Source organism: Centrocercus urophasianus, unplaced genomic scaffold (genome assembly GCF_019232065.1).
Source record: "Centrocercus urophasianus isolate 14NV4802_14NV808 unplaced genomic scaffold, USGS_Curo_1.0 seq_9, whole genome shotgun sequence".
In the NCBI taxonomy this organism is placed as follows: domain Eukaryota; kingdom Metazoa; phylum Chordata; class Aves; order Galliformes; family Phasianidae; genus Centrocercus; species Centrocercus urophasianus.
The window spans coordinates 24,566,522-24,586,509 of NW_024885532.1; the positions used below are offsets into that span (position 1 = coordinate 24,566,522).

Here is a 19,988-nt window from a genome sequence, read left to right on the forward strand (position 1 = left end):
CACTGTGTCTCCATGTGCTGCACTGGCCAACCATCCTGTATGGGTACAGCATACTAGAAAAGCTTGATTCTTGTTACCCAAGAGTAGTCAGTGTGTCCCTACACCTTATCTTTTAATGGCAACCACTACTGACTAGATACGGGCAGGTGCTTTACCAGCTATCATTAATTGTCTAAGTACCTCTGTTATTAATTGCAGGTATGACTATCTGGTGGAGTGCATTCTCAGCTCACCTTCATGTTGCCCATCGTCTTCTTTGCATTCATCCTTACTTGGTGCTTAAACAAAGGCAACTGCATCTCCTATGATGAGCTGAAGGACCTGAAGATTGAATTTGCAATCAATCTCTACCGCCGTGCCTCTGAAGCAGACAACAGAACCAACTTGGTCATTTCCCCAGCAAGCGTGGCCATTTCTTTGGAGCTGCTGCAGTTTGGAGCTCAAGGAAATACCTTCATGGAGCTGCAGAATGCTCTAGGATACAACGTTCATGGTAATGTACCGCATTAAAATAATACTGATTTCCCTATGTTTTGCAGGAAAGCCTTACTAAGGAGATGACACATGTATGTGTCTAATGAGTTATGTTTTTTTCTACCTCACTGCAAAAATGTAATTTGGAAGTGTTTTCTCTGGATTTGACAGGCAGATGTCAGCATAGACAAAGGACACTCAGTAGACACGCATTATTATTCCTTCTTTTCAAGTACTGCTTACTCTTTCACTGAAGTACAACTGCTCCTAAAGAAGATTCTTCCATGAAAGCAAAACTGATCTTGGTTCCCTAGGGCTTCATGGTGCCTGCTGTGAGCTGGCCTCCACTGTGTCCTCTGCACGGAGATGTCGAGGAGACAACAGTCATTTTGTCTCCTACCCTAATCTCAAATTGAGAAACTGAATTATCTTTAGGACTTATGCCTTTATCCTAGGGTTATTATAACTGGCTGAAAAAATGAAAATTTTCATCTTCTAGCAAAAAAAATTAGAAGAAAATTTAGCAGAAGGTGACTGGCAGGAAATGAGTTGTATGGACAGGTGGATGGCGTGATTATATCTTCCCATGAAAGCAGGCTAAAATAAAAGGCTCTCTGGGAAGAGATATGGAAAAGGCAGATATCTTACAAGCCGGCATGAATCAGCTGAATTTAAGGATGTTGTCTTCCTTTTAATTGTGAATTATCCTACCATCTCACATCACATGTCCAAAACTGTTTGACATTATGGGCACAATGTTTATAAGTAGATGGCTGTCTCATCTTCAAAATTTGTAGCTTATATACAAGACTTATGTAAAGAGATAACACTATTATTTCTCAGCATACAATTTACTTTCGGTATATGAAAACTAAAGATAAGACCTACAGTAATTTCACTGTCCTGTGCTGTAACCTACCTTAGTCATCAATGCCATTCTCCATATCATTGCTATTCAAAACCAATATAGCAGTACAAGCTAATTCTGGCTGATACACTTTCTGTAAATTCGGTAGGGTGATTTTAAACAGCATTAGCTCAGACAGGGATTTTACCTCAGCAATTGCCATGCTTTTTGCTGCATAAAAATTCAATTATTGAGGAGAGAATATTAAGTTAGATAGAATATTGCACATTGAAATTCAAGCACAAATCTCCACACAAGATATAACTATGAGAAGTATAGATATTATTAATGACCTGGTGGCTCTTTTGCACTGTCCTCCTTTTTGTATGTCGCGGAATATCAACTAGACATTCTATCTCTACTTTAATTTCTCTCTAGTTTATGGCATTAGCCATGCGCATTAAGGCTTTTAGCAATATTAATGTATGAATGTGAGAAAAAAGTAGAATTGGATCCATTGTTATTATTCATGATAACACATTTACAGTGGGGGAGAGAGAAATCGTGTCCTCCAATGGTTTACATCTAATAAATAAGTACTTAGCCCAGATTTCATATGAGTAAAAGCAAACTGCTCATATATATATATATATATATATATATATATATATATATATACACATATACGTACAGAGGGTGGTGATGCACTGGAAGGGTGGACCTAGGAGGTTGTGGATGCCCCATCCCTGGAGGCATTCAAGGCCAGGCTGGATGTGGCTCTGGGCAGCCTGGTCTGCTGGTTGGCGACCCTGCACATAGCAGGGGGTTGAAATTAGATGAGCATTGTGGTCCTTTTCAACCCAGGCCATTCTATGATTCTATGATTCTATGATATTCTGTTTTTCCACTAGATATTTGCATTCATATTTTAGTTGGTCCTTCTTTCACAATAATGAAGGATGTGGTTAAAATCTTGGCAGTCTAAAAACAGTGAAAGCATTGATGGTTCATGCACCATTCACAGAGAATCGGCTCTTACGTGCACCCGTAATCTTCTTTTATCACTTGGAAGATTGATTCACCTTTATTCTAATATAAGAAAAGCGGTGTTTAAAGGGATGCCTTGAAAAAAATATAGACAAAATAAAACACTTAAAAATGTTTTCTCCTTGCTGTTTTATGTGATCCATAGTAGAGTATTTTAAAGTAATTTTGAACTGCTTTCTGAGTAAGAATTCAGGACTTTGGTTAGCTAAGTGCTTTGATATGACTGAAATTCCAAGCTCAGGATACCACACCTCACGTTAACATCTGCTTCCAATTTACCATCTTTGATTTCTTTCGTCCTCCAGAGAGCTTGCCAAATGCTCCCACACTAATGCAAAACACACAAAAAAAGCGCTTTACACCTCAAACTGTGTGAGTTTTCTTGACATCTATTCAAGGAGTTCAGTATTTTATCCCTTCAAGAGTAATAGATCTAAGCTTTAATACCAGCCTTCATAGAGGTGATCGGTCTCCCTGCAGGTTATTAGAGGAGCACTGCTAGACAAGAAAACCCACACACTGGATTCTTGGGTGGTAGAAATAGGAAGACATGAAGACATTAAACTTTCCCTTTAGCTCAGCACAAATCTGTACCGATGCAGTAGAAGTCTTCTGATGAGGTGAGGGACCTGGCTGGGAGCTGGAGTGTCACAGTGACATTACCTTTGGCTCGATGCTCAGCATGGGGCAGGTCAATAAAAGCAGGATAGATCCAGCCCACCAAAATTCTTGCTGGATTACCTGCCCCAAATCACTCACGTCCAAATCTGCCTACCCTCAGTGCTGCCTCTGGGAAACTGAGGACTTCCTTCAACAGTCTCCCTGGGGTCAAAAATAACAAAAATAATGTTTCTGACCAGGACCATAACAGTGAGCCCCGTTGTGCCCAGAGTTCCCCAGGCATTTGGCCAAGGCAGAGGAGCACCAAAGCTGATTGCAGCACTCTGCAGAAGCACGGAGCCCAGTACTTATCTCCCTGAAGATGGTGGCCAATAATTTGTACGTAACAGTGAAGACATGTGATGACTATCCACCTAGGGAAATCAGAAAGACCTTGTTGATCCCACAGGCCCAACGGGCAGTAGTGTCTTGCTGAAGAACGGCAATGCTCTACTCCTCGAGGCAGGCTTATTTATAGGAAGAACAACCTGGAGGAAGCTTCCTACAGGGAAGTGAAAAAGTCTAAAAGATGTCATTGGGTGGATGTAGATAAGTCTTCTCCAAGGACTATAGGAAAGGGGCTAACCCACACACTTGGGAAGTCTGAGGCGATGTGGAAAACATCAACATTGCTCAGACTAGGTGCAAGTGCTGAGCCTCAGGCAGCCACTTCAGCATGACTTGTCTCATCACAAACTATTAGAGTGAGCAAATTAATGACAAGAAAAAGAATTGTTAAATCAGGGAAACCTGTTAGAAACTTTGTGATTTTAGAAACACATGGTCCTCCTAAGTTTGGAAGACCCACATCCTTGCTGGCCTACAACATAACCTTGTATCCATCACAGCAACCCCCACCATTGGCCCATTGTGAGTTGCCCAGTAACTGGAGACTGGGGCACTGTTCTGCTGTTTTCATTAGTATTTTGGTCAATCCACTAGGGAATACATTATTGAATCTTTGAATATTCGTAGTTTCTACAAGCATTTTTGAAGGCCTGATTAAAATTCAAAAGGATCTTAGCAAATCAGAGAAATGTGTGAAATGAATAGGACATAATTCAGTAAGCATAATTCAAAATTCTGCATTTAGAAGGAGCAATCATCAGTTCAGGTAAAGAAACTATGAGTTAATGAGCAGGTTTTTTATAAAAGGATTGGAATGGCTCATAAAAATTAAAATTTAAAGAAAAATATTGCATGAAAAATATATTTGTAATTCAGAAAGAACAGAAATCATTGTCATTTGTATAAGAGTCACTTGTGACAGACATCAAGAAATGTCAACTCTATTTAGCATTGTCAGGCCTTATATACAATATAGGATAAGTTTGGGACAGTGTCCTTCAAAACTGAAGGGTTAAGAGTAACAGACAGAGCTGGAGCAGTCAGGGAGATACTATTCCTAGGTTGGATATTCCTATTCTTAGGCTGGATATTAGGAAACACTCATTTACGGAAAGGGTTGTTAAGCACTGGAATAGGCTGCCCAGGGGGGTGTTTGAGTCTCCATCCCTGGATGTGTTCAAAAACTGTTTGGATGTGGTGCTCAGGGACATGACTTAGCAGAGGGTTGTTAGAGTTAGGGTAGTATGGTCAGGTTGTGGTTGGACTTGATGATCTTTAAGGTCTTTTCCAACCTGAGTGATTCTATGACTCCTGAGATGGGTGGCACCACTGATAACATGAGGAAGAGATGTATGACAGTATTGTACCAACAGCAGCACAGCCAGTCACTACTGGAGGATCTCAGTCTCACAGATGAGAACTCAGAGAATGCCCCAAATGAATAAAATTACTTATGAACCACAAGAGCTATATTCACATGCATAACAGTGTGATCATGACACTGCATCAGCCATTTGATATATCTGCACTAGAGTGACTTCTACAGCAGCACAAAGAATTTTCTACGCCCATTGTGTCATTGTGCTCTACAGGAATACCCTATCATGTCAAGGTTACTTCAGCTGTGAAAGTGCTTTAACTTTCAGAGGACAGTGATGCCACCAATAGAGGTCAGAGCCCCTGAGATCTGATGCTTCAACATAATAATTGCAGTTATTCCTTCTCTCTCCCTTGGCAGATCAAAGCGTGCAGGATATGTTACTCAAGGTGTATGAAGGAGCAGCTGACTCTGGCCAGGGTGCTGTGGTGCAGCTGGCATGCTCCCTCTTCACGCACACTGGTGTGCAGCTCTCACCCCACTTTGCTGCACATATCACGCACTGGGCCAACAGCAGCCTTCAGCAAGCTGACTTCACCAACCCCAACCAAACTGCAGCCCAGATACGGGGGTGGATCATTGGTAACATTGCAGGTAGTATAGCAACCCATGAGAATGATTGCACATGAATAAAATGTAAAATAAGAATAACGAGAGAACATTTATTTAACCAAGAATAAAGCTTTTTGCCACACTCCACCTTGCTCAAACCAAGACTCTTAGCTTAGAGAAGAGAAGGCTCCAGAGAGACCTCATTGTGGCCTTCCAGTTCTTGAAGGGAGTGTATAAACGGGAGGGGGAATGGCTGTTTACAAGGGTGGGCAGTGATAGGACAAGGGGAATGGTTTTAAACTGAGACAGGGGAGGTTTAGGTTAGATATTAGGAGGAAGTTTTTCACACAGAGGGTGGTGACGCACTGGAACAGGTTGCCAAGGAGGTTGTGGATGCCCCATCCCTGGAGGCATTCAAGGCCAGGCTGGATGTGGCTCTGGGCAGCCTGGTCTGCTGGTTGGTGACCCTGCACACAGCAGAGGGTTGGAACTGGATGAGCATTGTGGTCCTTTTCAATCCAGGCCATTCTATGATTCTATGCTTCTATGATTCTATGATTCTACGATTGTATGATTCTGTTATTCTGTTATTCTGTGATTTTAAGACTAACAGCCAGGAAATCTCACTCTTGTGCTCATTTCTAATGGGAGGAAGGAGGAAGGAGCCAGAATAAGTCTGAATCTCTGACTGTAAGTTTGCAATATCAAGCCATAAAGTTCTTGGCCTTATTCCTCTGATTTTTAAAATGGGAATCCTTTTCGGTGCTCTCAGTTTTAACGAGGAGCAGCCATACTCCCCTGTGGCCAAGTTTGCTGCACAGAACACTTTCATTGCTGTGGTGGGGAGCATGGAGGGCTGTAAGCCAGACTCTGAAGTTAAAATGTCAAAATAGGAAATGAAAAGAGCTCCACACGAGTAACAAAGGTAGCGAAATCAAATGCGTGTAAATGAAAAAAAAAAATAAATAAATAATTAAAAAAGCAAGTCCTTAGAAGCAGTAAACAAAATAAATCCCTGATTTGCCCCATCAACTTAAATTACTTGAGTGTTAATTTGGGCACTAATACATAATGTGATGTTGAAAGTATACATTAAAGCTGCTAGTCCAAAAAAATTCTATTCTTCTTAAATGAGCTGTAATAATTGATCCAACTTTACAATAAGAAACTTCCTCTAGAAGTAGACACTAAAATGGGAGTCCGTGTTGTGGTACTCACAAGAGTGCCATAGAATCATAGAACTATTAAAGTTGGATAAAAACACAAAAATCATCTTGTCCAACCACCGTCCCTTCCTCATCATGCCTGCTAACCATGTCCCTCACTGCCATATTCACTCTTTCCTTGAACACCTGCAGAGATGGTGAGTCCCACACCTCCCTGGGCAGCCTGTGCCACTGCCTCACCACTCTTTCTGAGGAGAAATTTTTCATAATATTAATCTGAACCTCCCATGGTGCAACTTCAGGCCATTCTCCCTTGTCCTATCTCTATTACCTGGGAGAGGAGGCTGACCCTCACCTTGCACAACCACCTTTCAGAGAGTTGTATATAATAAATTAAAAGTAAATCAGGACTCTGAGATGCCCAAAGCAGACCGAGGTGAACTACTAATTAAATTAGAGAGGGGCAGAATTAGGACATGAGATGCAGATGACTTAGTTACTTCATCAGGGGATCTGTAGTCATGGGTTGATTACATTAGGAATTTCTGGATCTAAAGATGAAAGGCAGCAAAATATGCACTGGCATGTTTATGTGAGAAAATCATCTCCATCTCTCTCCCTTGCAGACAGGGACGTGCACGGTGTGCCTTCTGAGGAAGCTGTGTCACCGCTCAGCCGGGTGGCTGTGGTGAGCACCATGTATTTCAAGAGCACGTGGCTGAAGAAGTTTCCCTTTATGGATACCCAGATCTTGCCTTTTACCACGGCAGAGAGCTCAACCCTGAAAGTACCCACAATGCATCACACAGCTGAAGTTAACTACGGTAACTGCTCTCATTCCAGATTCATAGAGACAGTATTCTCCTTTCAGAGGTTTGAAGTATATGGGCTGTGACACAACAACTTGTGCGGTAGGCTTAATTTTCAACCATGAGGAAATTTACAACCCTTTTTAATATAAAAAGCTCCTTTCCTTCTGCCAGAAATTTGTGAGCTTCACTTGGATAAAAAGCTTTCTAATTCCAAGTCTAAATTTCTTCAAGACCAATTTATATCTTAGTAGTCTTCCAACTTAAATAGTTTATTTCAGCTTTGATATTTGCTCCTAAACATATTTATAAATAAATAATGAAATTGGCTAAAATGAAGATGCCAGGCTCATCTAGTCTTTTCATTAAATAGATACTCCAGTTCTCCAGGAATCTTTTTATGTACTTTTCCAATTCACGTTAATCCTCCCTGAAAGTAAGGGATAAGAAATTTATATCACAATTGTAATGGGTCATATACACACTCAGTATTTTGCTCTGTCTAGGCACTGGAATGGACTGCCCAGGGAGGTGGTGGAGTCACCGAGCCTGGGGGTGTTCAAGGAAAGGCTGGATGTTGTGTTGAGGGACATGGTTTAGTGGGAGCTATTGGGAATAGGTGAACGGTTGGACTGGGTGATCTTTTAGGTCTTTTCCAAACTTGGTGATTCTATGATTCTATGAATCTTTGCTAAAATGCACTGTTTAGCGCATTGAGTGGTTACTCAGGCTGTACCCTACCTGTTCTGTTCTCCCAACATTCCATTTTTTCTTTCAGCTGATGAGTCACAGGTAAATTAAGGGCAAGGAAATCTTAATAAATGCGTGCCTTTTTGTGTTGGCTTCTTGGATACTATGGGATTTCCACCATCCCGGCCATCAAGGTAACCTCACTGTCCATTTTTGATGAAAGTCTTCAGTATTGGCAATGCTTTGAACTCTTTTCAGCATGGGAACCCCACTTTCATCTTAACTAATCTTAATCTCCTCTTCAAGCAGGTGCATTCTATCTTCAATTTCATTTCATTTCATTCATTGGTTCTAGCTACCATCACTTCTACCTGTTAGTAGTGCCATAGTGAATCTGTGTCTAATGTTTTTCCTTAAAATCAGATGGGTGGATCTGTGCCTTTGTACCAAATCAATTACCCAACCAGAAAGATACTAGGACCTGCCTGATGTTGCAGTTTATCTCACTTTCTGTATCCCCCTTTGACTTGTCCATTTGTTTCTCCAGTATATTCTAAACTTTTTCACATGAAGACCTAAAATTTCCCAGACTACTCTATTTTTCTTTATAAATACACTTCCGCTCTCTAGACTCTCATCTAGAGATGCAGACTCTGACTCTGCAGGTTTCTGGAAAATCTTTGCTAACACACTTTCAATTTTCACATTTATTCTCTTTGAATTCTAAAGTGGTAACTACCCAAGACTCAGATTTGTCTCTCTGAAGTAGGTCAAATTTCATTTGCACCCCTGGCATTGCAAGTCCTCTTGTTCTTTCCTCATTCCCATTAGGTACTTCACTGCTCACTGTTATTCAATAATTTATCATCAAGCTAATCCTTTTCTATAATTTCCAGCAAATAATTGGAGATAAATTAAAAAAGAAAAAAAAAAAAAAAAAAAAAAAGAATTCAGTGTTCAGCAGCACCATTCTTTCTTCTTTTTTCTCTTGTTTCCACAGCTAAAGCAGTTTCCTTTTCTGGTCACGTCAAGCAGGCAGTTGGCCATTCATTATTTCTACAGCTCTTTATCTTGGAACCCACCTGTCTGAGGAATCATTCTTTTCCACTTTGCAAGCTTGCTTGTATTGCTGTGGCTTTGTCTGTGGTATTTCCTCTTCAAGAAAACCCGTGGTGTGTCCAACACACTTCTTTCTCCCGTCTCCCGAGGATCACCCGTTCCTGAACACACTCACACATCTGGCTTGGAGTGTTCCTATTCCTCTGGTGCATTCAACTCTTTTAGAAGGGAATTAACTTCAATTTCGAATGAGGAATTTCCTTTTGCAAAACCCAGTGCCTCCTCATCCTCATCACTGAGCAGTGTAAACTACTACATCAGCTCATGGTCAGTCAGCCCTGGGTGATGCTGTATCCCCAGCTAACTGCAGGGTACATGGCTGCTCATGTAGTCTAAAACTACATCACTCTTTGCTCCTTTGTTAGCTATCCAGTTAGACAAAATAGGTTTCTTGGTACTAACACATACCTATCAGCTCAGGAGCAAGCCTTTTCTCTGAATTTTTAGTGGGGTGAGACATAAATGAGAAGTCTAAAATGTCTGAGCCAAATTCTTTGTCATAAGAAATGCTACAGATATTTCCGACTAATTTGTTTAAAAGTCATAAATTCATAGAGTCATCTCATCCAAGCACCAACCCATCCCCACCATGCCTGCTGACCATGTCCATCAGTGCTATATCCACTCTTTTCTTGAACACCTCCAGGGACAGTGACTCCACCACTTCCAATACTTCACCACTCTTTCTGAGAATAAATTTCTCCTGATATCCAAGCTAAATTTCTCCTGGTGCCCCCATCTCACCACAGCATCCTTTCAAGCAGTTATAGTGATAAGGACTCCCCTGAGCCTCCTTTTCTCCACACTGAACAATCCCAGTTCCCTCAGCTGCTCCCCATAAGACTTGTGTTCCAGACCCTTCACAGCTTTATTGTCCTTCCCTGGTCATGCTCCAGGGCCTGGCCAGGGACTGGCCTACTACAACAAAACAGAGATCTGAAATAACTTTCCTTCATTATCAAATTATTGCAGATGTCCACCACCAGGATCGAAAACAAAGATCAAGAAAGTTTAACTGTGGACAATGTTGATTATTTACAGCATTTTTTATCCTTTTAATGTTGCCATGCAGAACAAATCAGCCTGGGATCTATCAATGATGCTAAGAAAGTGTCAAGATTACTATTTGTGCAAGCCTGTTAGGTACTGCAGCTATATTACATGTTCTTTTTTTCAAGCAATTTGTTAACTATATTTGAATACTAATTTAGCTGTGTACCATTCTTATGGGATGTTAAAAATCAGTTCAAGCAAGGAAGGCAAAACATCCCAACTCAATCATACCAAGTCTTTAGTTTTCTTTTTAATTAACAAATAAGGTCTGTATAATCTCTGTAGACATAACAGACTTCAAAATATCATCATATCCACGAATTAAATCACTCCCATCCTGTGCAGAACACAAATCCTCTCTGCAAACCAGAAGAGAATTTGTTTCCACCAAAACAACCCATGTGCTGGGAGATGGTTTTACCAGAGCAGTTCCCTCTCAGCACTGCATGGTGGGGCGGCTGATCTAAGAATATAACATTTCTAGGTTCTAGCAGGACTACCAGCATGCACTGAATGCTATCTAACCCAGATTTGCAAAACTAACAAACATTTTACATGAAATATTTAAGACATTCTATATCTCTGTGCTTATGAGCAGATATTTAGGTATGATGAACAATAACTAAGTATATTCCACTATTTATAAAACTGACTCAAAAAGCATGAGCATCTACCCTCACAAGACACAGCTACTACAGTTCAGTTGGAAGGGAGTAGATTATTTTGAATGGTCTGCAGCAATGGTAATAATAATTCATTTGCTTGTAACCTGTATTTAACTCTTTCTCTGACAACTGATTCTGTGTTTTCCTGAAATGCTATCCATTGGATTTACAGGTGATAAAATAAGAAAGGAAAATAGTGATAATTGGATCTATTCTACTGTGTAACAGTCCATTAAGAATGCTTCGATTATCTGTTCATTGAAATATGGAATTAAAGTCTTTGTTACCACACGTCTAAATAATTACAGGATTGGAAGCCAAACAGCTTTTACCTTTGAGACTGTTTTTTAAAACCTTCATCTGTTTTTGATAGGTTTTTCAGTTTTCAAAATGAATACACTGGGTGCCTTTATAAGTATATGCCCAAATGCTTTACCATTTAATATAGCTGTTGGCCTGAAATAAGATTAAAACTCAATGTTAGTAAAGAAGGAAATACAAGGAAAAGAAGGTTTCAGTTAATTAAATAGTATATATATTTTTTTTTTTAATTGTTTCTTTCAGCAATTAATTTTTAGTGAAAAATACTAGAGGGAAACCATAAGGAATAAAGAAAGCTTATTCAAAGAACAGGCACTGCAGGAACTGTCACCATTCAGTTATTGTCATAGCCTGGCTAATAAACATAGGATAGTCCAAAAGTAATGCCTCCTAATTATTTCCATGGAAACTACAACAGGTAAAAAATAGCACAGTAACACTATTTGATAGAGCAGATTTTGATAAACCAGAGGAGGCTTAACAAAAACAAGTGTAGAGTCTTGCATCCATAATTGCATGCAGCGGTACAGGGTGGGGGATGAGCTGCTGGAGAGGAGCTCTGCGGAGAGGGACCTGGGTGTCCTGGTGGACGACAGGTTGGCCATGAGCCAGCAGTGTGCCCTTGTGGCCAAGAGGGCCAATGGCATCCCGGGGTGCATTAAAAAGAGCGTGGCCAGCTGGTCGAGGGAGGTGATCCTCCCCCTCTACTCTGCCCTGGTAAGGCCTCATCTGGAGTACTGTGTCCAGTTCTGGGCTCCCCAGTACAAAACAGTCAGGGATCTCTTGGAAAGAGTCCAGCGGAAGGTCACAAAGATGGTGAAGGGCCTGGAGCATCTCTGCTATGAAGAAAGGCTGAGTGAACTGGGTCTGTTCAGCCTTGAGAAAAGAAGACTGAGAGGGGACCTGATCCAGGTCTATAAATATCTAAGGTGTGGGGGGCACAATGGCGAGGCCAGACTCTTTTCAGCAGTGTGTGGAGACAGGACAAGGGGGAACGGCCGGAAACTGCAGCATAGGAAGTTCCACACAAATGTGCACAAGAACTTCTTTGCAGTGAGGGGACGGAGCACTGGAACAGGCTGCCCAGGGGGATTGTGGAGTCTCCTTCTCTGGAGATGTTCAAGACCTGCCTGGACGCCTACCTGTGCGACCTGCTGTAGGGAACCTGCTTTGGCAGGGGGGTGGGACTCCGTGATCTCTGGAGGTCCCTTCCAACCCCTACAATTCTGTGATTCTGTGATTCTCAGCTACAAAAAACTATTTTTCAGCCAATCAGCTCTGCTCACATGAGCTGGTGTAGTGAGCTATAGGTGACCTGAGCTGAGCCCACGCATCACAGACAACTCCTTGCAGTCCACTGCTGTTCTGAACCATTGGCTTCCCCACGCTTGTTTTTTTGAGGTGTGACTGTTGTTTTCTTTTTTATTTTAATGATGACATAAGATCTATATTCACATAAATACAGGTCAGTTCCAGACAACGACTCAGGATGCTTTCAGTGTCGTTGAGTTACCCTACCTAGGGGAGAAACTCAGCATGTTCATAGTGCTTCCAAGCCACAAACGAACACCTTTGTCCCAGATTGAGTCTCATCTTTCTGCCAAAACCATAACACTCTGGTCCAGCAGCTTAAAGAGGATGAAGATGGATATTTTTCTACCTAGGTAAGCAATTCTGTTCCTCTGAGATGACTTCACTACTCCTGTTGCCAGAATTACGTGTGATAACAATGATACGCACAACCTGCAGGACGGAACCAAATTAGGTGCTTTGGTTCACAATACTCTCCATGTGAAAATATCACTCATAATACATTCTCCACGTGAAAAACAATTTGTACATTAATACTCATCTCCTCCAAGATAATTTTCAGAAACAATTCAAAGAGCCCTTTTGCTACGGCCAAATAGAATGTTAAAGAGAGTGTGTTCAGGAATACGTGAAGTTCACATGTCAAGAACATTGAGAGGTAGTATGATTGCAGTAGAGAGAGGTGAGGGATTCTTGCTGTTAACGTCTTCAAGTGAAGAGCAGTTGCTTCTCTGGAAAGTGTGCTTAATCAAGAAGAAAGCATTGGGCTCACGCTGAAAGAGATGAAGTGCAAAGGCTTGAAATAAATTGCATGTTCCACCTTTTAGCTTTATGAAACTATGAATCCTGCATTTAAATTACATTTTTCATCTTAATTTCAGGTTTAGTATTCAAAGCCTTTTTGATCTAAAGACAGTTTTTTCTGCCTTGGGAATTAGAGATGCATTTGATCCCACCACTGCTAATTTTAAAGGCATTTCAGGTAAGAGGCTTGAGTGAATACAAAGTGATAATTGACCCAACACGTATAGACTCTGAGATAATATTGAAGAGATTCGGCAGACTCAGGTGTTCTTTATTGATTGTACTTCTTTTTCTGTGAACTCCAAAACAAAATTCCTATTCAATCGACCTACTTTATTATTGATAATTGCTATTGGCATGGATGGCCTGGGAAGAATATAGGGGCACCATCCAGATGTGCATGGAGGGATAGGACTAGGAAAGCTAAGGCACAGATGGTACTGAATGTCTGGAGGGGCCTGCAAAAACGCAAGGGATTCTTTAGATACATTGGGTAGAAGAGGCTGAGGTTCTCAAGGAATTATCTGCCTCATGGCCAGTCAGGCTTCTCACACCTGAACTTCTACATGTATGTGTGTGTGGAGGGGCAGGGTGGGAGGCAAAATCCCTCCCACTGTAAGAGCAGAGCAAGACTGAGTCTGCCTCATGATGCTGATTTGTCTACAAGCCCATGGGGCTGGATGACATGCAACCCAGGGTCCCAAGGGAGCTGACTGACGTGGTTGTCAAGATGCTCTCCATCATGTTTGAAAAGTCCTGGCTGTCAGGCAATGTCTGGAAAAAGGGAAACATCGCTCCCATTTTTAAGAAAGGAAGGAAGAAGGATCCAGGGAACTAGAGGCCAGTGAGGCTCATCTCTATGCTTGGGAAGATCACGGAGTAGATTCTCCTGCAAGAGATATTAAGGCACATGCATTCAATACACCATTGTCCAAATGGTGGGAAAATATCTATATAGACTAAAGAACAGACAGATGAAGGTAAAAATGAGAGAGAAGAGTATTCACAGCAGTGACTTAAAGTTTCCTGAAAGTCTCCCTAATCAAAGAGGCACACAAATCTGTGTGTTGCTACTTATGGTCTGGAAGTCCTCATCTCTCTCCATCAGCAATAGAGATTTGCTGTCTTCACTAGAGTAAAGTAACTTGATGTTGCCTTCCTCATGCATTGTCTCACTCTAAAGATGTTTCTATATTGTGTCAAGTGATGTTCTTCTGCAGCCTGAACATGTAACAGAGGATATTTCCAGGCAGAAAGACGCAAGACAAACACAAGGGTTTTGATTTACTCTCCAATTTACCTGCGCTTGGAGAATGCTGATCCAAAAACCCCACAGCCCTATTATTACAGCTATGGACTGAGCAAAGAAATCCTTGACATAGACCTGGCTCAGATGTTTGGGCTGTCTGTATTTATCCCTGCCAGACACATGCATGAAAAATCCTCTGGCCCAGCTCACCTTCAGCACAGTTTAGATTCAGCCTAAGACCTCTAGATTCTGCAGGAAAAAAGAACAAAAATTTAAAAAGGTAAAAGCGTTATTGAATGAATAAAATAAAAATGGTGTTCACAATAAAATGCATGACAACATTATTAATATTCACCTGATGGGTTGGTTCGTTTTGTAGAGCAAGCTGGCCTTTATATTTCAGAAGCTATTCACCATGCAAAGATTGAAGTAACAGAGGATGGCACAAAGGCATCAGGAGCTACAGGTAAATCATACATATAAGTGTTACTTTTCACCCCTGCAGCTTGTCACCACAGCAACAACTGCTCATCACAAAACTGCTTCACAAAAGTATGTCAGCATTTAGAAGCACACCCACTCCAAATGCAAACATTTGTATTGAACATTTCTATTTCACCTTTATAATTGCACATAGGAACTCTTAAACCTCTTCCCATTCCATGTTTGATGTTAGACTAACATGCAAATGCTCAGGTGAAATCCAACTTTACCAGCCCAGGAAAAATCCAGTTTAACAAAATAAAGCATTTTTTCTGTTGGTTAAACAGGATCATAGAAAATCCTGAGCTGTATAGGACACACAAGGTTCACTGAGTCCAACTCCTGACTCCACACACCACCACCCAAACCAATCTCTTTGTTCAGATCTCAAAAATCAAAGCATGAAAGAGGTTATTATCTGTTCATCTATAGCTCCTACACTGTGACAGGGTTTGTTTCTGAAGACAGTCCCATTGGTACCTTGAAAGTTCATGAAGTGAAAGTTTTGTCGTCTTCAATGCATTCTAGGCTTTTTTCTAACATCAGAACAGTGATATTTGTGCACAGACATTTGTTTCCCAGACACTTTACATGTGAGCAGTCAGGGCCAGTTCAGCAGGGACATTCCAAGTAAAATCTCAGCTCTGGACTACAGAGTTAATAACTCACCTCTGTGAGCTAAATGACATTTTCTTAGAAATCCTCCATCACAACATAAACGTACAACAGGGAAACTGAGCTGTGCAATCCCCATTTCCTTTAAAGAAAAACAATATTAAAAAGTCACACGAGCTATATTGAAGCCCCTTTAATCTTCATCTTTGTAAGGACTTCAGTGTTTTCAGTGCTAATATTTTCGTAGAATCATACAATCGCAGAATGGCCTGGGACCACAATGATCATCCAGTTTCAACCCCCTGCTGTGTGCAGGGTCACCAACCACCAGACCAGGCTGCCCAGAGCCACATCCAGCCTGGCCTTGAATGCCTGCAGGGATGGGGCATCCACAGCCTCCTTGGGCAACCTGTTCCAGTGCATCACCACCCTCTGTGTGAAAAACTTCCTCCTGATATCTAACCTAAACCTCCCCTGTCTCAGTTCAAAACCATTCCCCTTGTCCTATCACTGTCCACCCTCATAAACAGCTGTTCCCCTCCTGTTTATCTTCACCCAGTTTGTATAAACACCTGGGATTGCCCTGACCCAAGTGCAGCACCCTGCACTTGGTCTTGTTGAACCTCATTAGATGTTCAAGGGCCCACTTCTCCAGCCAGTCTTGGTCCCTCTGGACTTAAGACATCATTTTTTTTCCAGGAAATTCCTAACTTCTAGGCTTCCATTACATACCAAGGAGTAAGGGCAACCTGACCTAGTGCCGGAGCTAGTGGGTGGCAGCCCTGCCCATGGCAGGGGTTGGAACTGGATGATCTTTGAGATCCCTTCTAACCCAAGCCATTCTGTGGATCTAAGGTTAATAGCAGTCAGACAGCATTACACCTTTATTCCATTGAAATCAATGCTGGAACGTCCATGAATTCCCATCAGACCAAGCAAAGAAGCTGGTTTACAAAAAGTCTGACTATGCTCATTGCTTGATATTAGAAACACAGCATCCAGACACACAGTGGCTTTGAAGTTGAAGTTGCTTTTTGTTTTAGGAGCACTGAAATAGTGCCACTCAAATTCACGTTATTGAGCCTTACTCAAATTTTCCATTGAATTCTGTTGCTTTAAATGCTCATTACAATTATCCAAGTTTTCAGTTTTGTCAATATAGTCAATACTACATAGCTGCAAGGCAGAGTTGATTTGAACAAGGCTTATAATTGCTTCTAAGCAATCATAATTTTACAGACTATTTAAGCACTCCCATACAGCGCTTTGAAGATACTCAGTCTTTGCTGTGAGCTCTGGCTAATTTCAGGAAGATATAAGTATTTATTTGCTGTTTCCCATTTAGAAGAGGGGATTACATTTGTGCCTTGCTCATCTTTTGACTGGAACAGCAGGGGTAGGGATTGGCTTAAGGGTAACAGCACAGCATGACTTGGGCAGAGCTACAACTGTGGCAACAGCAATTGTTACCTTTGCAATCCAAACCAGGCTGACTCACCTCAGCAATACGCATGTGTCCCATCTGCTCACAATCACACAACTTGTTCATTCATCCCCACTGATTTCTCTACAGGACAAAATCACTGGTTTACTCTTAGAGTAGCAGCTAAGGCTCTGGGGTTTGGTACTGTGAGTTTTGAGGACACAGCACAGAAGATGGAATGAAAATTGATGCATTTTACTAATGTCTTCTTAATTGCATTACAGCAATGCTACTACTGAAAAGATCTCGGACACCTATTTTCAAAGCAGACAGACCTTTCACTTTTTTCCTGAGACAAGCCAACACAGGTACGTACACAAGCTTTCTGATTCAGCAGCAGAATCGTTCACAAGCAGCACCAAAATTGGTAAGAAGCTTGTCGTGCATCTTTAGTCCGGGACATTTCAACAGCCAGGAATAGTGAGTTTAGATTTTAAAGCACACATAAGGAATAGTTTAATTTCCTTTAAAATATATAATAAAAAAAGGAGAGTCAAGTCAGGAAAGGCAAATTAACTTCTATCTCTGTACATAGATTAGTGATAGGACAAGGGGGGTGGGTGGTTTTAAACTAAAGGAAGGGAAATTTAGAAGTCAGGAGGAAGTTCTTTACTGAGAGAGTGGTGAGGCACTGGAACAGGCTGCCCAGAGAGGCTGTGGATGCTCTGTCCCCAGAGGTGTTCAAGGCCAGGTTGGATGGGGCCCTGGGCAGCCTGATCTAGTACTGATCTAGCAGCTGGCAATCCTGCATGTGGCAGGAGGGTTGGAGCTTGATGATCCTTGAGGTCCCTTCCAACCCAAGCTACTCTACGGTTCTATGATTCTATAATTTCTACTATGGTAAGCACCAGAAGTACATAAAGACCTTAAATGCCCCAGCATGGGAAACAGAATTCCGCAAGGCAATTGAAATCCCAAATGGGCAGCAGAGGTAGCTGAAGTTAAAATACAATTTTTTCCTCTACAAAAGAAACTTATTCACGCCTGCACAGGTGGCACGCAGCAAATTGACTTCTGAGCACAAGCAGCAGGACTCCACAGCCTGAAATTCCCTGTTTTAGCACTACCTCAGCAGTATGAAGGGGCATAGCTCAGCAGTTCAGCAAACTAAAGCCTTCCACCCAGCTCCAGTTCCAAATATACATAAGTTTCTCTCCTCTTGTATCGAATACCAACATCTTTGAGGAGACTCTTCTTCCCTGCTTCACGTTCTCCTGAAACATCCAGGTTCTCAAATGCCATGGAAGCGCACTGGATGTCACTAACAGACTGAGACCATGGCTCTGCAGAAAGCCTACAACTTGTGCATTCACTTTGGCAATCATTTTCAAGATGCAGTAAAACAGTTTGGAGCCTGCCTAAAAAGATGCGAGGAAGTTATTTTCCTTAATTGCTTATAGCAGATAATTATGTTCATTGCCTGTAAATGCCCACATAATTAATACTCAGCTTTACAGATTCTGATAAATCAAAGCATGTGTATTAAGCAAAGGCAAAAATTAGGAAAAAAAGGCACTGAAATAAATCCGGCCCACAATTAAGGACTCCTCAGGATTAAGACCAAACAGTAATTTCAGGGAATAAATTTGCTCACTTTACAGTGTATGATAAATCGCATGGAAAGGAAATGCAATTGTACAATAAGATCCTTATGTGACTGAAGTGTATGTATTATTGTGCTGCAACTCAAAACTCAGAAGTACACTTAATATTTCCAATGGAAAAAAAAAAAAAAGGAAACCCAAAAACATTGTCATTGTATTTGTTCAGGCAGAGTAAATGAAGTTTTTCCACTGGGAAAATAGCAGAGTTGTATTACTCTGTTCAGAAGGGATTCTTTAGGATGTGTCCTGAGGATCAACCTGGTCAGGTTACTATTTGGAAACACTTATCTGTTTTCAGTACAGTAATGGTCAAATTATTCTAAGGAAAGCATGTCATTGCTAAATCAATTTTTCCATATAATGAAGAATTTCAATTCTGCTACTTCTGTGCTTCGAAAACTTGGTCCCAATTTTAACACTCTTTTCTTTTACAGGCTCAGTACTCTTTATAGGAAGAGTTACAAATCCTTCATAATAAATTCTAGTCAAATACCATCTTCTGTTCTTCCTATGGCAAACTTCTCTCGGATGAAATTAAAGGCTACGTTATATATGTATTTATTAAAATGTTCTTGCTTCTTGCAAAAATGTTAAGTCCTCTGCTACATTATTACTTTATACATACTGTAGTAATCATGGAAAGGCCTGGGTTGAAAAGGACCACAATGCTCATCCAGCTTCATCCCCCTGCTATGTGCAGGGTTGCCAACCAGCAGACCAGGCTGCCCAGAGCCACATCCAGCCTGGCCTTGAATGCCTCCAGGGATGGGGCATCCACAGCCTCCTTGGGCAACCTGTTCCAGTGCATCACCACCCTCAGAGTGAAAAACTTCCTCCTAATATCTCACCTGAACCTTCCTTTAGTTTGAAACCATTCCCCCTTTGTCCAATGACTACCAACCCATGTAAACAGTCATTCCCCCTCTTGTTTAATACACTCCCTCCAAGTACTGCAAGGGAACTTAGACCTGTCTGGAAAAAACTAGCACCACAACTACAGCAAAGACTAAACATACATCTTAGAGGAAAAACTGAACAGATTTCACCACTGAACTACTTAAGAACCTGGGCCACAGCTTCTGCTTGACATCATCCTGTTGGCAGGTGCTGGGCTAATCAGCCAGACCCATTCAGAATGCAAGGGATCTAAAAGGGAATGTTCCACAAGAAAGAAGTTAGGAGCACTTAGCAAAGATGAAAGATAGGGCCAATAAAGTGATGCTGTACGCCCAGGATGGCTGGACTGTTCATCCTACCATAGTCACAATCCTGCTTTCACCTCAGTAGCTTTTAATGAAGAACAGAATATT

General features: G+C 41.4%; 1 protein-coding gene across 1 annotated transcript; it reads left to right on the forward strand.

Annotated features, from left to right (window-relative positions):
- Positions 1-237: 237 nt before the first annotated feature.
- On the forward strand, positions 238-19,153 carry SERPINE3 (serpin family E member 3). Its single transcript, XM_042839057.1, has 8 exons — positions 238-493; positions 5,115-5,348; positions 7,099-7,296; positions 12,595-12,793; positions 13,322-13,422; positions 14,873-14,959; positions 17,299-17,382; positions 19,113-19,153. Exons 1-8 carry the CDS (start codon positions 238-240, stop codon positions 19,151-19,153), a joined length of 1,200 nt encoding a protein of 399 aa, XP_042694991.1.
- The last annotated feature ends 835 nt before the right edge of the window (positions 19,154-19,988 follow it).

Excerpts from the sequence above, each read along its gene's own strand:
- SERPINE3 (XM_042839057.1), top strand. The coding sequence starts at position 238 with ATGTTGCCCATCGTCTTCTTTGCATTCATCCTTACTTGGTGCTTAAAC. Across the intron at positions 12,794-13,321 it reads ATGGATATTTTTCTACCTAG|GTTTAGTATTCAAAGCCTTT; the intron begins GTAAGCAATTCT and ends TCTTAATTTCAG. Across the intron at positions 14,960-17,298 it reads AAAGGCATCAGGAGCTACAG|CAATGCTACTACTGAAAAGA; the intron begins GTAAATCATACA and ends ATTGCATTACAG.